Genomic DNA, 19,195 nt, shown 5'->3' with positions numbered 1-19,195 from the left:
ACCTTAACATCTCTCTGCCATTCATTGTGCAGTGTTTCTGCTATGAGGCGGTTGTCTAGTCTAAAAGGTGTTTGGTTGTGTCGTGGACCAAGTATACACCCTGACTGTACTCAGCCTGGTTATATAATGAGTGTGTATCAGGGCTGCCTTCATTATGTGAATCTGTAGCATATTTGTCAAGCAATGACATTGACTGCGCAATCCATTTTTACCATATAGTAATTAGCATAGCCAGGGTAAAAGACGAAACGTATAGGCTTGCTCTTGTAGTGTGTGTAGTATGTGCGTCTATGATGATAACATTTATATTACACGCTCCTATGTAAAGCATTTTAGATGCCTTGTAGTGTGTACCAGGCCTGTGCCAGGTAGTATTGTGTAACCTTAAGGTGACCGGGCGTCCTGGATTTGTCAAGACACTCACGGTTTTCCTCCAACTGTCCCGGCAGATTTTAACAAATGTAGCTCATGTCCTGGTTTTTGACTGTAAACGGAGGGAGATTGTTTTTTTTAGGTGCTCAAAGTCAGGACGAGTTCGCAGCTCTTATCAGAACACAATTGAATTAACACCAGTGAGGCTGGGTTTAAAAGTTGCTTTTAATTTGGTTCCTTAGTGCCTCATTGTCCGCGTTTCTATGTTGAGGCGCACTGTCATGTAAGTCATTTTCTGCCTAATGGCTGATGTAAAACCGTAGTCCTTCTTCACGGTCACCTAAAATGTCCCCGGCCCAGTTTTGTTTTTCAAAATGCGGTCACCCAAAGTAACTTGAGTGGGAAGATGTTCGTTACAAATTAGCGATTGAACAGCTTGGGATGCTATACATAGTGTGTAGCATGTCGATGCCATAGGTTTCAACCTTTACTGTGCGCGTGTTATGGCAGTGTTCCTTGTAATCTGCACCAGCCTATGCCATGCATTTGCGTGCTATCACCCCACCCACCCTTTGTAGGTCTTTTCTCACTTTGTAATCATACAACCAAAATGCCCTACAGACTGCACGGCCGAGTTGACCTCTTTCCAAACGTTATTTGGCTGTGCATGCAGTATTTTTGCGGAGATGTTTCTGTCTCCTGAAGTTTGTATTTCATCCTATGGCCGACAGAGCGGGATCTTTTTTTAAATAAAGCTGCCAATTGGGTAACACAAATTTGCTCAGGCTTTCTCAGGTTCTGAGCGTCTGATTGGCCATGGTCTATTTCTTCACTTTTAAGCAATCGCGGCACCCGCGCTTTAGCTTATAATGTTTACAGCTAAAGCGCGAGTGCGGCGATAGTAACAAAAGTAAGCAAATAGAAAAAAAATGTCGGCCACGCCTTTTTTCTATTTGTTGACTTTTGTTACACTCACCGCACTCGCGTTTTAGCTGTAAACATCATAAGCTAAAGCTCGGGTGCCGTGATTGCCCTTGCTTTTAAAGTAATCTCGGCCCCCGCGTTTTAACTTAAGCTGTTTAAAGCTAAAGCGCGGTGAATGCGTAGTAAAAAAAAAGGTAAATCCATTTTTAAAAAAAGGCATGCAGCCGCGTGTGAATGCATTGTAAAATACAGTAAATAACAAGCCTCGAAGAAAAGGAGGCCGAACTACAAAGCGCTTTAGCCTGTGAAAACAAAGAAATTAAAGCAGACAAGCAAAGAAACCAATTAAAAGCAAAGAGGGTGGAGTAGGTGGAGTGGACACATATACAGATTACTTGATGTCTCGGAGAGACAGCGCATGCGCACTGCCTAGGCGAGACCTAAAAACTATCCCAGACCCACCTAAAGCAGTATTGTTTGGGAGCCCATAAGTGACCCAAGAAACTCCCAGGCTCATGACTACCTAAACCTGCCTCTCACTACTTTTAAGGCACAGAATCTTTGGGCCTTAACCCTTTTACAAGCAGCTTTAAATAGAGTCATAAATTCAACTGAGAAAAGGATCTCATCCCTCAACGATAGACTGTGCTGTCCAAAAGATCTCACACTTGGAAGATAATAGGCTCAGACGGCCTTCTAAAACCACAATCATACCTAGGACTCTGTTCGGGTTAAAGTCTAAGCTCAAACTGATGAATTTTTGATTAGGCGATCTCTGCACCCGTCATAATTCCCCCGTTAGAAGGTGAACTTCCAGTGCGACAACATTCGGGCTCTGTAACTAATCACAGGAAAACATTTGCCACATCGCTTGCACTTGTCCAGCTCTAAGGATGGAATGAAAAGGTCTGTTGAGACAGTACTTTGTTGGGAACGGAATACGTACGTGTCGGCAATCATAGCCTTTCCTCAGGGAGCGGATAGGATGTTCTGGGGGAAATTCCTTAAGTTTATGTGCATCGCAGACCCAAAAACCGACAAAGATAGAATTATGAAGGAGCACTTACTTACTATTATTTGACACTGTTGACAAATTGATTAAGACACCAATTTAATAGACAATGAGGAAGGATTGCGATGCCCCTGTCGCCAACCCCCTACCTTACAGGGCACCAATTAATTCAGTATTAAGAGGAATAAACAGTATGCACTTCTTGTCACCCTTAGCCTTAACATAAGTGACCCAGTTATGACCTATCTTTTTCTGTTTTTGCTCAAAATTCCATGTACGTTGAAATCAAATCAAATCAAAGCTCTAAGCACTTTTTCCAGAGTTGCCCTTAGTCTTTACATTAGTGGCCCTGTTATGATCTATCGTGTTCCTCTTTTTGGCTCTGTATTTCCCAGTATGTTGAAATGAAATCAAGACAAAGCACTGAGCACTTATTGCAGAATATTTGCACTAACAATCCTATCACGTATTAAGCCTTGTTGTCTTTCTCTTCTGGCCCGGAATTTCCTGTGTGATGAAATTGACACCAAGCCAAAGTACCCAGCACTTTTCCCTGAGTATTTTCACTAGCATTGCTATCATGTTTTATAACCTACATAGTAAATGCTTTGATCTGATATTGGTACTTAGTAGCATCCAAATTTCTACAATTAATGAAGGACAATTGCATAGAGATAAGCAAACGCTGAATTTTACTTGATGTTTTTAAAATTGTGATTTTATAACAATTGTAAGTTTTAATTAATGGATCAATAAAAGATTATTATTATCATTAGCATAAGCCCAGCACTTATGTAGAGGCTCTTCTAATTCTCCTGGCTACACCCTACGATGAGAGAGTTAAGGATGCTAATGGAGGAGGTTGATGAAGCCAGGCATTTAATTGCAATCTTGCCCGCAGCTAGCTCCCATTCATATATGTACATCAACGAAATTTAGAAATTTACTTTTGTTGAGTGCTCTACTCATTAAATTGGATGTGAAGGATGGTGTTCAAACATAAATGGTTCCCACTCTCTCACAATGGGACACTTCAAGTTATGTTGCATGTAAATGATGCTGCTCACACCTCAATAGTCTCATTTTCTCTCCATAGAAGGTAGGAGTGAACGTCCACTTGGCTGAACATAAAAAAAACTTTCCTTGAGGGCAGACAGGAAGAGAACTGATTTAACATATGAAAGTTTTTTCTACTGGAGTTCTTTACTGAGACATCAGACCAAGAAGTGCTCAAAAGGTATTTAAAGTTTCAAATAATTAAAGCAGCTGGTATGGATGGGTTCTCTTGCTTATTCTATAAAGCATATGTGGATGATATTGCACCTAGGTTACTGGCTGTGTTTGCGGAGGCTTATGACAAAGGTGAACTCCCACCTACTCTTAGAGAGGCGATGCTGGTAACCTTGTTGAAACCAGATAAACCCCCAGATCGGTGTTAATCCTATAGGCCTCTCTCAATCATCAACATTGATGCCAAAGTCCGGGCAAAGATGATTGCCACCAGGTTACAACCACTGATTCCTCTGTTAGTTTTGCCTGACCAGTCAGGTTTTGTATCTGTGCGCTCCACAAGGCACAACCTGCGTACTGTGTTCTCCACGCTACACTATTTCGAACCCGATTTTCAGGCAGTGGCTGTGCTGCTTGATGCAGCTAAAGCCTTTGATTCCCTCCACTGGGATTTCATGTTTACAGTTCTAGCACAAATGGGTCTACCTCTGTTCTTTATTCAATGGCTTAGGGTATTATATACTACACCGGTCGCGCGTGTGCGGGTTAATGGCTGGGTTTCCTCTGCGTTTCCCATTGGAAGGGGCACGAGACAGGGATGCCCCCTGTCACCAATGCTTTTTTCACGGGCACTGGAGCCTCTGGCCTGTAAACTTCGACAGTTGCATGCGGCGGCGGCATTAAGAATTCGTCAGCGACCACTAGTGGTCTCCTTATATGCCGATGATATGCTTCTATATGTCCGAGACCCTGCTACCTTTTTACCAGCACTGCTACGGGAATATGTGAAATTCGAGCGATATTCCAGCCTCGGTATCAATTGGTCAAAGTCCGTGGTGTTTCTACTGACAGCTGGTACCAAGGAGATAGACCTGGATTTCCCACTGACGTGGACTCAAGATCCAGTGTGGTATCTTGGGGTTTGGTTGCATAGAGACCCTGAAAGGGTGATATCCGAGAACTATGGTCGGGCTATCACGCGCATCACTGAACAAGCCGAGCGGTGGGTGCGCTTGTCTCTCTCTCCCTTGCAGATCGACTTGCAGTTGTAAAAATGACCTTCTTACCTAAGCTACTATATTTTTTCGTTAATATTCCAATTAAGCTAAATATAGCACTATTCCAGACTCTACAATCTGCAATTCTTACATTCGTATGGCGTGGGAACAAACCTAGATGTAGTTGGGATGTATTAGTGCAGCCGTTTGACCGGAGTGGGTTTGAAGGTCCTGAATTCTGATTATATTATTTATGTGCGCAGACGCAGTTTGCGCACTACTGGCATTATCTGCCACTATTTCAACCTCATATTGCTTTTGAATCCGACGCTGTCCGTCCATTACCTCTGCAGTCAGCAACCCTTTCCGGGGGTTCGGAAGGTCCTAGGACTAAGATTAACCCAGTGTTCTGCACTGCATGGGCTTGGAAGATGCTTGCAAAAAGGGCGCAGCTCCCATATAGATATGCCCCACGGTTACCACTGGCTTCACACCCTGACATATCGGCTGCGAAGGAAAAACCAGCCCTGCGGGAACTAGCAGCAGTAGGTATATCCTGGATGGAAGATCTTTGCAGACAAGGTTGATTCAGGTCACTGCAAGATGTACAGGGATCCACAGCTCGCGGATTCATGTTAAGTTAGAGTTCGGCAAGCTATCAAAACTATTTACCCGGATTACCCGGAGGAACCTGTTTCTCTGCAAGTGTTGCAAGCTATGCTAGGGGGGGGAGGAGCGAAAAGGTTTTATCACCAAACTCTATTGTGCCTCATTGCATGAGCGGAAGACTGAAGAGCAACCTTCTTATCTTAGGTGGCAGAATGCGTTAGGGCCTGCACTTACACTGGATGTTTGGAAGAATTGCTGTGAGGTAACTGGTCGTCTAACGGCAAATTGTAATCTCCGACTTATCCACTTTGGACATTTTCACCAATTTTATTATACCCCTTTGCAACTTAGTATGGTCTGCGCGAGTCTGCTAATTGCGTGCGGTGTGGAAACACTGACGCTGATTTCTTGCATGTGTCTTGGAAGTGTGCTGGAATATCTGCTTTCTGGTACAAGGTGACAGATATTCTCACTGATGTGCTGGAACCGGTGCATTGCACACCAAAACTCTGCCTGCTCGGTAATGTGAAAAATGTAAAGCCCTGCAATAGGTGGATAACCGCACTTTTCACTTTGGTTGCTAAGAGGGCTGTAGCACTCTGCTGGGGAGCGAAAAACATTCCAACTGTAAAAAATTGGGTTCGAGACTTGCTTTATTGCAGGGACAAATTAGATATTTACGCTTAGGAATTACCTGAGGCCTCACACCCTAGGGATGTCTGGGCACCGCTTACTGCATACTTGCTCACTCAGCCAGACTTGACATGAACTGTTTGTTATGTACCCTTACTGTCTGGTGGAAAGTAATTTTTCAAGACGCAAGGCCACTCCTCGAACGACCGCTGTTCCACTGCTCATACCTGTTTCTGATATCTCTTATACTTCCAATGTATGATATACTGTCGTCTGCCCTGTTGGGGGGGTGGGGGTTTGTTAATTTTTTCGGTATGGCTATTCAAATTGCTTATATTTGTATGTCACTATGCTGATTGAATCAATAAACAAATATAAAAAAAAAAGTTTCAAATGATGAATTCTGAACTGGACTAGCTGGCACAATATAGCTGCAAGCATATGGGGAGGCGAGCCTTATGTCAGCAGACTTGATGATTTAAACCTGTTGTGATTTCGGATTCTGACTATTTGTATTCTTCTGTTGCTCAAATCAAATTTCCTTCAAAAACAGAAGACAAGAGGCATTTGGCAAAACAGGAACAGTTTGTTTGATTAAACAGTTCAGCTGGGAGAACAGTTACAAGTACTAGGTATGAATACTCTGCCATTTACATTAAGTTTGAGGTCTCTTTCTATACCATATTACAAAAATCTTTAAAGGTTTCTGGCGTACCATATATGGTGAGGAATGTTGGTTGCTACCTTTAGAGTCATAAATTAATGGTCAATGGTTACTACAGGTAGGTCTTGACCTGCATGGATACAGTGTGGCCAGTGGTAAATGTGACTAAATGTCCGGCATGGGGATCGCGTGCTCACTACCTGTACTAGGTTACTAGCTCATGTGGCATCTGACTTTATAGTGTATTTAGGAACATGGACCCCCACCGGTCATGTGTGCTTTATTAGGATATTTCCCCTGACCTATGTAATGTCACTGTGCCTATTTGTGGAATTGATCAAGGGTTTCCTGCCTGAGTGTTTTCCTGCCAGCTATGCACCCTTCCACCTGTGACCCATCAATCGGTAAACCCGGGCTTAGGTTGCAGGGCCTGCCTGACTACACACTTCAATGTTAAGGTAGATGTGGAGTTCTGAACGGGTGATTCTATTAAGAAGGACAATAGTTAATTTTTGTGACAAACGCATCAATATCCATATTAACACTTCTTAGACAGTGAGAAGTTGTGGCACTGGGACTACTTCAGTACATGCCCATTTAAAGAACTTATGCCACATATAAGAAGTTGTTTATGAGTGAACAGATTACAGAAACAACTTAAAGCCCATAAATTGGTGATGTGGGTTTTATAGGCAATCCTATGAATAACATTTTCAAAGAAATGGATACAACTTGTTATAACATGCATGGGTAGAGAGTTAATTGGGAAATTATTTAATGTACCACTCCCTATCTTGCTCTTCAGTATGAAAACTCATCTCTTTGACCTCTTTCCCCAATTTGATTGTTCTGGACATCTGGTATTTGACCCTTGGTGTAACTGAGGGTCAAGCTACATGTGCTCTTAATTGAACATGAAAATAAATGTTGTCAAGATTGACAAGTACAAAACTGTGCATGTGTGGTTGTGCCCTGTTCACTGATGGGTTAGAAGACTGCCCTGTCTTTGTGTTTTGCCCCTCCCCTTGCATTTGTAACCTCTCTTCCCAAGACATCCAGCCTAGGCGTCCAAGTGAATAGCATAGATTCTTAGGGTGCATTCCTGTGGCTACTTCCATGTTTGGCCCGGTTATGTCCTGGGAAGGGATTTTGAGCACAACCCATGCCAGAGTCTCCCCCTCACATCTTTCCATGAATGGCTCAATTGTATCTGCTCTCTAGCACTTTGGCCTAAATGCATTCCATCCTCAGACTCACTGAGTGATGCCTTCTCAATCTGGTTCCCTAATTCTACCCATGTTGATAGGCTATGCTATCACAGCTCCTGGGTGGATCCCACAGTCCCATGTGTGTGTGTGTGTTTCTGTTGATTCTGTGGGTTGCTGTTCTTCCACCTTGGATGCTACTTACTCCAAATGTACTCTAAACATTTTCTAAGTCTATGAGCAAGGTAGAATCCCAAGGAATAGCATCAGCTGTGATTTCTTCAAGAGATCCCCACTACATTTGTGATCAACCTGAAACTGGCATGTGCTTCCTGCAAGGCCCATTGTAGTTTTCCCTATGTTAGCCTAATTGTGCACATTGTCGGCCGCATTTTCCTTTGCATACATTATTATATAAGCCTGCTTGATTTTGTTCCACACTATACTTTGACACAGAACCTGCATATGTTTTTGTTTTCTGTTCTTTTCCTGGGCTTTAGTCTAAACATCGCAGACAAGGTCGAACAACAACGCCCCTTGTTATTCTCTCTGGTCTGGTACTAGCACCTAGACATAACACGAGAATGCAGCTGCTGTTTATGTAAGCACATTTCTAACTGAGCACAGGAGTTTAAATAGACACACTGAGCGAGGTTTCTGGAACAAGACTACTACGTCAGCTGAGATGTAGAATGTTCAGCAGTGTCTGCTAAGTTACGGGGTCTGCCACTAATTCCAGAGGTCTTTGATATATCATCATCAAGCTTCAGTAGAAGTTAGGGGGTTTAGGATATTCTGTCTTATAGCATGATAGGCTTTTTATGATATATAGTTTATTGACCATGCTAACAGTATATTTAGTATGCATTTGTTACCTAATTGTGGCACGAATACTGCATTTAAGGACACAATAGTTTGAATAAAGATTCTAAACGTCCTTTGTGTCTCTTGTTTATTTTATTGGGGATGAGTACGAGTGAGACAATGAAAGGGTGCGTCCTGTTACCACGATCCCTGAGAGGATCAAGAGTGTTGTGTTCTAAGGTGCCAATTCACTTGTTTCTCTGGTAAGGTTAGGAGGGCAAGTGAGGCACTATTTGCTAGTCGGACTTGGACTCATAGGTACTGCAGTTGTATGGGGACAGTCACTACACACCAGTGTCCTATGATCCCAAGCATATTCTGTTCCTGTTTCTGCAAAAAACTGTTACATAAGTCTCAGTCTTCTGTAGAGTCGGATAAAATTGACTTTAAGGTCTCCCAGTGATTTCTACAAACTTTTTTTTTACATTGAGCTTTGAAAAGCCATACTTCCTGAAACCATTTAAGATTTTTGTTCATTTTGCTGTCATTTTAAAAGTATTTTATTTTTTGTATTAACAAATGGGTATTTTTATGATTTATTTATTGAGCCAGTTTTCTTTTGATGGTATTAGAACATGCATTCCAAAGCATTTTCTCTAAGACAAATCCTTTACCTTGTTCCAAAATACAAAGGATACACCGACAATATAGTCTTAAGGCCCTCTCCAGCATTAAAGGTCCAAGCCGAAGGCGAGCGCCCTTAATAAGGGAGCGGGCCTCTAATGGCCAATATTGCCCAGCTACAGCAGGCTATAAGGAATTATGACATTCCGGAGCCCAAGGGGGTTGAAATTCGGGCTAGTGAGACCTTTTGTTCACAGCTATTACTGTCAAAGACAAACATTGTTGGAGCTCCGGGCTTTCACCAGCCATTAGAAGGCCGGAGCTACTCCATTGTCTTCAATGGAGCGCTCAACATTCCAATATTCTAATATAGCCTTAAAGCCTGCAGTAGTGGGCTATACTGACCATTTATGGCCCGCTCCAGCGTCGGGCTCTAGGGCTATAATAACGGTCCCATAAACGGCAAAATCAATTAGAAACTCTTGCATTGGCTCAAACAAAACAACACTACATCTCTTTCCTTTCACCGTCTGTATTGGTTTTGTATGTAAAACTATTGTGCGCTATACCTGTGCCTCGGTACTCCTGGTCTTCACCAACTGAATTGGGATTTGATGCAATTCTGTTGCAAAATTATAACGAAGACCTCCTCGATTTTGTAATTGGGTTCGGGGTGTATTTACTTGGTTACTTCTAGTTTCAAGCCAGGAAAGGACCTGCCTGAAAAGGATGTAAAGACAGAAACAATATGTAAACATAAAACAGGCATTTAACGTTAATTAATTCTATTTCGGGATGCCAAGATGTGGAGATTTTGAAGTTTGTGTATTTTAAAGATCAGTAATGCACCGCATTATACATTATGCACTATGTGCTATAAACAGCTGGGAATATTTACAAGCCCCTTGCGCCGCTAGTGCGTCACTTTTTATATGAGAAAAAGTGACACACTGGCGACACCAAGGCATATAAATAAACCCCAACAGCTGTTAATTTCTCACAATCCATGGCTCTTAAGGCTTTATTTACGAGGCCCCAGACGCACTTTTATGCCGCCAGAACATCACTTGATGCTCCAGTGATGCAATGTGCCACAGCATTCTTTTGATGAATCTAGGTCGGTGGACCGGAATGGCTCAGATGTTGTAAATTCAACTTGCCTCGTTAGTCTTTGAGGAAAAATCGTCCAGCGTGTCCGTGGCGGGCTTGCAATCAACTGCTAGCAGTCCTCAAAGACTAACGAGGCAAGTTGAATTTACAACATCTGAGCCATTCCGGTCCACCGACCTAGATTCATCAAAAGAATTTCCGTGCAACGAACGACTTGTGTCCCCATCACCAGCTGACACCTCAATTAGAAGTTGGACGTTTAACACCTTTGGAATGTTTGTGACAGCATTAAGTTGCAGTGTATATCGGTCCTGACGAGAGTCCCAGCAAGAAAAGGGACTCGAAACGCGTAGACCTTATTTTCTGAGGCCAATCTATTAGTAAAAATAAAAAACAGAGTCTAATGTTCTTAAAAAATCACTAATACTGTTTATGTTGATGGTCTTTTTGTGTATATGTATTTAATATTATTTGGATTTGTTCAATGTGTCAAATTGACATGAATGGGATTGAATGGATATGAGTGAATAGTGAGTAAGGGATTTGTATGTCAATATTGATTCAACACGGAGGTGTCTCAAATGTATAAAAGAAAATATATGTTCAAAAGACAATGTGGACATTACAATGAGATGTGCTTTTAGGTTTGTGGAATGTATTGTGTAAGAAAAAATTTAATGTAATTTGAGTAAACGTTTTGATTAAATCTGACTGAAAAAGTAGTCACCAGTGATATTGTTTGAGTCAATACACTTCGTGAAAGGCAATGTTCAATAAAAGTGCAGCATTGGCATATTTTTGGTATTTGTTATTTTGCATTGCGGCGGGTGCTGCTTACAGCACCGCCCGCCACAATGTAAAATATGTGGGATGCGACCGCCAGGGTGGCGGTCGCATCATAATGGGCCCAGCGGGACCTCCACACCTCTCACGGTCAGTCCCGTGTCCCGTTATGGTGGTCCGCACGCCATCCTAATAGCCCCATAGTTCAGTACCATGCCTAAAGGGGTAATGCCCAGATCTACATTGCTAACTGTCACCCACATTCAGCGTGTGAGAATGTTGGGGTTATTGATGACCTATGCTTGGATTTTGAGATCTATTGTGACATCATCCACCGGATGGGCCCTTCAAATGGCAAGCTAACTTAGGTGGTAAACTGAACAGAATCTGCCAAGAGCAAGATCCCGCGCCTTCATTTCTCAACTGTTCCAGCATTCTGGTATTTATCATTGGTGTACCCACATGGTTCTCTCCCCATCCCTTGTACTCTTGAATATCTACTTAGGATGAATGTTCCCATGTCGGAGCCAGAAGACTCCTGATGCATTCATACACCAATAACAGCCAAACGCACCAAAGTACTCTAACTTTATTTTGGTTTGTTGGTGTAGAAATTAAATATACCACCACATAATAACAAAATGCATTCAGTTGACATGGTACATTTTCAGGCTGGAAATATTCTAAAAACAGTAACTATCATTCATGGGTAGTCTAGGATAAACACTTGAACAATACAGCCTAGAGATCCAATCTTCGAGGCACAGAGCCAATTGTCTCATCCGAAATCTGAAGCAGATCGAGAAGATGGACTCGATCGACTTACATTGATCCTGCAACATATTTGTCATTTATACTGGACCTACACGCGGATGGCCAATACCTTTCATAGATTTTTCAAACCTGCTAATTTTTGCATGCAGCACCGTTACAAGTTTTCCCATTGCATATTGTAGCCGAAGCTTAGACCACCACATCGGTGTCGGTGGAGGACATGGTAACATCTAAGTATGGGTGATTGCCTAAACATTTCAGATTCCAAGTATTCGGTTAACACTGGAACAAACCTTCTGTCATGCAATGAATCCTAGGGGGCGAAGCCTTATCAAGCTGCCCAACTCAACTGAGTGCTCAAAAGCCCTGTATAAGAGGCGGTCCCCTGACCAACTGAGCATGAAACCAGGAGTCAGTTTTTTCAGTGCCCTCACATTGGGTAAGCATCTAAACAGTGCACCACTGATGCTCGAAAAACACATCAGAAGCAAAGAAGGAAAGAGGATGCAGTCGGGTTTGCAAACTGAATTATTTACATAACAAGGAGTTAATAAAATACGTTTTCTCACCCGCATAATAGAACCTTGCTTAAGACGTAACCCCAAGAAGGATCTATCGTGTATGATCAGAATCTGCAGCATGCAATAGTACTGCAGTAGTGGCCAATATCGGCAGTAGGTGTTCTACTGTACTTCATTTTGCTCTACTACAGAACTAGAGTAATGTAGTAACAGCACATTTTAACAGATTTACCATGAACGGTTTTCAAATATATGCAGACAAATGTTTACATTATTACCACCGGTTATTCAAAAACTATTTCTGCAAAATGCTAGATCTAGAAGTGTTTCCCCAAGGAAAAGTTATCGCCGCCTAATGGCATTCCCTCCTGGTTTTGTACTGTAAATTATTGCCTGAGAGAAGCAGGGACGAGCTACATTACTTCTGAGCACACAAAACTAAAGGGGGGTAGGTGTCAGATGTAGGAGAACCATTTTAATTAGGGGGTACCAGTGGCCCGAGGGGTCCAAGGGAACCATATTAGTGGGAGTCAGATGGAAAAGTAGAAGCTATCTTTTGTTAAGTCAAGGGGATTTGCAATGATAGTTTCGGGTTGGTTCCTAAGTTCCAAAGTCTGCAGCTCTTGCCATAATGCCACATCCTCTCCCCTTAAAATGGAGTCATTAGATCACTCAATTTTATTGAGGCAAGTACGCTCGAGTTCTGATCTGCAATGTACCCATTCAGTGCACTCTGTGATTTGCATTTATGTTTCTGTTGTATTGAACCAAATGGATTAACGGTTCACTTGCCACTCTCAGGGCACCTTGGGTAAAGTTTTGGCCAAGGTAAACCACTGGATGGACGATAGGTTTCTCAAACTAAGGTCAACCATGACCGAGCTTCTCATTACCCAACACTCACCAACCAATTGGAACTCTTTCTGGTGGCCTGTACTCATGGGCACCCTCCTTTCTATGTCTAGTTCGGTCACAACTTGGGCATCCACATTGAGTCAGACCTCTCCATTGATGGCCAGATATCTAACCTATCCAGCTCCTGGTTCTGGCAAATAAAGCACCTAGGGAAAATACTTTCTTAAGTGGCCACTAGACTCCACATTGCTGTAGTCATGGGTTTGATTCAGTCACATCTTGAACAAGAAAACTCCATGTTTTTCGGTCTAGCAGATAAGCTAATCAAACGGCTCCAATTAGCACCAAACACCAAGATAATATTTCTCCCCCACTTAGCGGTCTTGACTGGCTCCCAGTTAGAAAAAGGGTTCCATATAAGGTTCTAGCACTTGCCTTTCCCCTAATTTCCTGCCTGTCAAATTTCGACTTGATAAGATGCAACAGCCTTTACAATCATCAGGCCAATGGCTATTTGTTGTTCCTAGCAGTAACACAGTTTCATTCAAGGGTAGGACCTTCTCTGTTTCTGTGGTAGAAGAGTGGCACAAACTTCCCGTTAAGCTTCGCTCTCGGTCTACCCATATCCTGGAAAAAGCTCAAAACCCTGCTTTTTAATTAATAAAGTCAGCTGTTGGTTCCTAAGAAATGCTCCTTGGTTTATATTGTGTACTTTTATGGAGCTCTGCTTTAAGTGCACCCACAAATAACAATAACATAACATATCTCAGTGCGAGATAATGGTTTTTCCCTATGGGCAGTTCCTCCGCTAAGGCAGAGAAGTGTTGCCACACTGCTCGCTGAACAGAAAAAAATAAAAATAAAATGATTATCATTTTATTTTTCTATGCTACAGGGCTTGGTTGGGGCAGGGCGGGGCTGTGGTTATAGGGGTAGGAGTGGTTTGCACACTCCAAAGGCACATCATTGCTTGGCCGACCGTCTTGGCCCAGCCAAACAGTCATGTGCACTTTGCATGTTCCCCACCAGGCTGTAATACACAGCCTGGTGAGGAACATCCAAAGGCCCCCAGTCCCCAGAACCACGGTGCTCAGACCAATCAGAACGCTGCATTGTAGCATTGTGATCGACTAAGGAGAGCCAATCACAATGCTGCTGCATTGCAGCATTGTGAATGGCTATGGGGAGCTTGGCTGTTTCCTGGTTTGGATGTCCCCTTGAAGAGAAGCAGCAAGACGGTGGCCGTTTTAAAGGTAAGGTATGTTTTTTATGTATATATTCCCCTCCCACCTCTGCTCACCACTCCCATTCCCCAGGCTGATTTATCTACCACATCTCCAGTGGTATTCAGAACAAGCCCATTTGTGCCTCATATTTAGTCATACATACTTTGATAATTAGCACACTTTTCTACAGGCATACCTTGCCTCCATAACTGCAGCACCGTAGAGTTCATCGAAGCGGGAGAACTGGTACACCTGTCTTGCTGTCACTTCCGTTATAAGAGGACCAGAGTCGATGTGCTTCATCTCATACGTGTATGTGGTAGCCCCTCTTACATTCTTAAAATTCTAAATTCACAAAACACATAAACTGTAACATATGACGATGCACATAAATGAGCTTTCCAGAAAAGCTCCTAGACACCCCTTACCTTTTTCAAAGAAGGATGAATCTCCACATAGGTCATGCCAAGGTTCTGCACTACTTTGTCCTGGCAGTTGTTTAGATCAGTGGATTTCACAATAATAAGTTGACCTCTCCTCTTGTCTTTGTGAATCATATACCTTGTATGACAGACACCAGAGATCCCCTCCTATGGAAATGAAAAAAACTGTAAACATATGAACTTTAAACCCGTGCAAATGGAATACATGGAAAACACAATATATTCTGTACAAGTCTAGTTGTCTGTGTTGATTCACCAACCTCTTGTAAGTCATAGACAATTTGGTTGTTCTTGATGGTGACCTGCAGCAGGTTCACAATCCCTCTGTAAATGTTCAGAATAGTTTCAGAAACATCATCCGGGGCATAAATGGCTCCAACTTGCCCATGGTTGTATTCAAACTTCACAGGTCTGCTGAGTTGAGCAGCAAGAGTCTGGGTCAGCTTTGAGGATCGAGTGAATGGATCCTTGGGCCAGATGCCATTGTACTCTTTGATTTCTGGAGATATCATCTAAGAGCAAAGTAGTATTTACAAATGTTTAGCCTATATATGATTGAATGTTTATCAAGTATAACGTTAAATCGGATTTCAAATTAAATGAATGATCATTCACATACGTTTATGTAAGTATAGACACCTGTGTAATTCCTTCAGATGTTAGCACTCAGCAGACTAAATGCCTTCACTTAGCTGGAGTACTATCCCTTACAAATTTAAAATTCAGAATGCATTTTCTGTATTCTATATAATTGAGGCATACATGTAAGTAGTGGCTTTGATTATGTTATACATCCCATCCTCCAAATACAGTTTAATCAAAAATGCTTTTTATTATCCCACATCTATGACGTAGTTTTTAATGTTGACCTACCAAAATGTCAAAGTATAGATAGATTTACTAGTCTTAACTTCACACCTTCATGAAATATAAACATATGTATATATATATATATATATATATATATATATATTCACTGAAAAAACCAAAGGTTTCAGGGGCGTTATAGTTAGGGATTGGCATTTGAAAAACCTTAGAATTTCACTGAAAAAACCATAGGTTTCAGGGGTGTTAGAGTAAGCTGGACATTTCCCTCGTACAAAACCCTAGAAATTCCCCTGTTATAGTTAGTTCAGCTAACTATAACTCGCGCCCCCGCAATGCACTGCTGATGCACGAGGGAAATGTCCAGCTAACTATAACACCCCTGAAACCTATGTTTTTTTCTGTGAATTTCAAAGGTTTTTTAAATGCCAATTCCTAACTATAACGTGCATGAAACCTATGGTTTTTTCAGTGAATTTCAAAGGTTTTTTAAATGCTAATTCCTATCTATAACTTATCTCTAAAGATATCATGAAAAGCATTCTTTTTTAAAAGTAGGGTGCACATTAGTTTTGTGGAAAAGCATCTTTGTGATTGATTAAGAAAAAGCAGTTTAAATGTGGAGTACATATCATAGGATAAAATTTGCTCAGCTCAACCACACCTGCTACTTGCATTTGGAAGGCACTGTTCAAACTTAAAACAATCGTCAACTTTTAACCGGCACGTGTCGTTAAATGTTCAAGAAAATGTTACAAAAAAATATCGTAAAGTTTAAAAAAATCTATGAACTTTTAACCTGCACGTATTGTAGAATGTTCTAGAAAGTGTGTTGATAGAATACGTTGCACTCTGACTTCTATGTGTTGTTGAATATTTAAAAAAACGGTTCATATTTAAAATTAAAAAGAAACCAATAGAGAAGTTTTGAAACCTAAAAGAATCAAGGAACTATTCTAATTTATTCTTTACATATATTTATGTGTGCAGCAACAAAATTATAGACACAACAGCACTAGGAAAAGGAAGAAGCAGGGAGTGGGGGACGGGGGGAGATGGGCAGAATGGCACACATGCACAATTAAGTACAGCACAAGTATAGACAAACAATGGCCAAAATTAAACACACTAACAAGGAGCACAAGTCACACAACCCGCCAACATCACACCACTGAACGAGCATACAAGTGAAAACCACGCTGTATTCATACAGGATGTGTAAAAAGGCCAGTCGTTGGTGTTTTGGGATGTCTGCGACCTTGGTCATCATGGATGAGATACCCAGCATGTGGCACATGGTCGAGTTCACTGTGTGTTATGCTGCCAAACGGCTGCTCCTCCCTCCCACGAGCCCCCACACTTTTGTACGGTGCGCTGTTGTATCTCGTGCACTCGTACGGCACACCATTGTAATGCCTATTTGCGCATGTCCTGCTACATTCCAACTACAACATCCAAGTGCTGTTTGGAGGTGGTGCATGCCACTTTACAACATCGACTGCTGCGGCTCTTGTAACAGGCCACACCAGAACACAGAGACACCCTTACCGCACTTCCTGTACACAGACATGTCCGAGACACCCCGTTCCCCTTGCCGGATAGGCACACCCCTGCACTGACCTGTGAACCCCAGACCAGCACACGCCAGTTGTGCATGCAGGAGGATGCGTGCGTAGCTACACATCCAGGCTCACTGCCAACGCTGAGGTGACAGCACACTGTGATGTTGCAGGGCTCGTGCCTATCATGCTAAGACAATGACCACAGGGACACACTTACTAAGATGTGGGTTTGGGGGGCATTGGCGGTCCTGGAGTTGTTGAGATAAGTCTTCTGGCCCTCATGGGTATCCCTGTATCATGCTCATTGACTCTATGGCACCTGTGGGTGTTCTGGTGTGGCTCTTGGCTGTGTTCCCTTTCATGGTGCAGGTAGTTGTCCTGCTTAACACAGCAGAAAGCAGGTGTAAAATCCCTGGTGCTAACGTGTCTTATCGCCGGAATTTGTTTCGCATTGCAATTGGTGTGAAAGTTGTGATGTGATTTTTTTTGTGTGCCCAACAATATACGAACTGAGCAGTGTATCTCGTCAAGATCCAGCACCTGACGCACTATTCCCAATCAATATAAATACAATAAGATTTCTTAATAGATTTTGTGTGTACACTGTAAGTGCAGCCAATACCTCAGTGCAATTCAATACAGGATCTTAGTATTTAGAATAAATCAGAAAGGTGCATCTTGTGTCTTTTTGCACGGGAACGGCTACTCTCCATTTCATTATCAGCACTTTAACGGAAGTAAAGTTGAGATAATCTAACACACTATTCAGAAGTTGGTGCAAACTGCAGAAATCACCAGTATTCCAGCGATAAGTGCCCCAAAATTTTACACCATGGTGGACTCCATCAAATAACAGTAATAAGAACAAGAAAGAGTCACACAGCAGTTATGAGAACAACCAAAAACGTAATTAATTTTTTTTTCAAACTTTATTTTTTATCATAATAAATATATAAACGATAAACTATTTTCAAACTTTATTTTTTTATTACCATAAATATAAACAATAAACTAATAAACAAAATGTAACAACAATAATACAAAACAACAAGGCGGAACACTCCTGTGGGAACCACGGATGTCGACGACAGACCTAGAAAATCAGAAAGATTGTGAAAAAAAAACCAACATGGTATTCTCAACAAAATACCACAAGAAACAAATCACAGATATATAAAATGCATACAGCTAACAAAATTTTATAAGTTTAACTTACAAAAACTGTAAATGTTGCCGCTTTAAAATATTTACTGAATCTATGGAAAATGTTTTGCAGAAGGCACCACGCCCACAACCTTTTTCTTCGGTGGTGAGGAAATTTTTACTTTTTCCAAGGGGCAAACAAAGACCAATGCCACCTTCGTCACTCTCAAGATTTGCCAAAGAGTTCTGTTACGAGGGGATCCTAACAAAAAATACTCGTGCGGCACAGCAAGTATGATGAAACACCTAAGGACCCTTCATCCAAAAAATCTTGCACAAGAAGAGTGCAAACAGATGAGAAACACTCCTGTTCTGTATCTGTAAAAAAGAATACAAAATAAATGTATATTAATAACTTTCAAATTTATACTATTCCATTACTGTACAAACACATTTGATATAAAGACTGACTAAGAAACTATAGCCCTGAACCACAAGTGTGACGATCGTTAAAACACTATATGCATAGTGCATACTACTTTGAAGCAGTTCATGCCCTAAAGCCTACCTCACTAAAAGACTACATGCTAACTGACTAAATGATTACAGTACTATAAGGAGACACACTGGGTGAGTGACAGGGTGTTTGCTAGAAGTGTATGAATACTAACTAGGGAATTGAAGGTGTGAAACACAACTGTGTAGGTGATTAGAGGACTGCATCCATACTGCATATGCATTTAAAGCAGTCCATGTGCTAAGGCCTGGCTCACTGCATGACTACTTGGGTACTGAAAGAATGATTAGAATATAGCAAGGAGAGTGCCTAGGTGAATTTATAAGTGCTAGGCTTTTCACACAGGGAATGGATTAGTACT

At 41.8% G+C, this 19,195-nt stretch overlaps 1 protein-coding gene across 3 annotated transcripts in view; it reads right to left on the bottom strand.

Moving 5' to 3' along the window:
• LOC146834618 (vitellogenin-A2-like) overlaps positions 1 to 19,195 on the bottom strand; it is a 512,107-nt gene that overhangs the window by 359,394 nt on the left and 133,518 nt on the right. For all 3 annotated transcript variants that reach the window (XM_085602090.1, XM_085602091.1, XM_085602093.1), the window contains exons 4-7: positions 15,048 to 15,299; positions 14,773 to 14,934; positions 14,541 to 14,689; positions 9,645 to 9,795 (exon numbers count right to left, since the gene is read on the bottom strand). In XM_085602090.1, the coding sequence (XP_085458216.1) occupies positions 9,645 to 9,795; positions 14,541 to 14,689; positions 14,773 to 14,934; positions 15,048 to 15,299 (714 nt within the window). The remainder of the gene's footprint in view (positions 1 to 9,644; positions 9,796 to 14,540; positions 14,690 to 14,772; positions 14,935 to 15,047; positions 15,300 to 19,195) is intronic.

This window comes from Triturus cristatus, chromosome 4_2, assembly GCF_964204655.1.
Source record: "Triturus cristatus chromosome 4_2, aTriCri1.1, whole genome shotgun sequence".
NCBI classification, from domain to species: Eukaryota; Metazoa; Chordata; class Amphibia; order Caudata; family Salamandridae; genus Triturus; species Triturus cristatus.
Note: the sequence above shows the minus strand (reverse complement) of the source record. Positions and strands in the feature narration are given on the sequence as shown.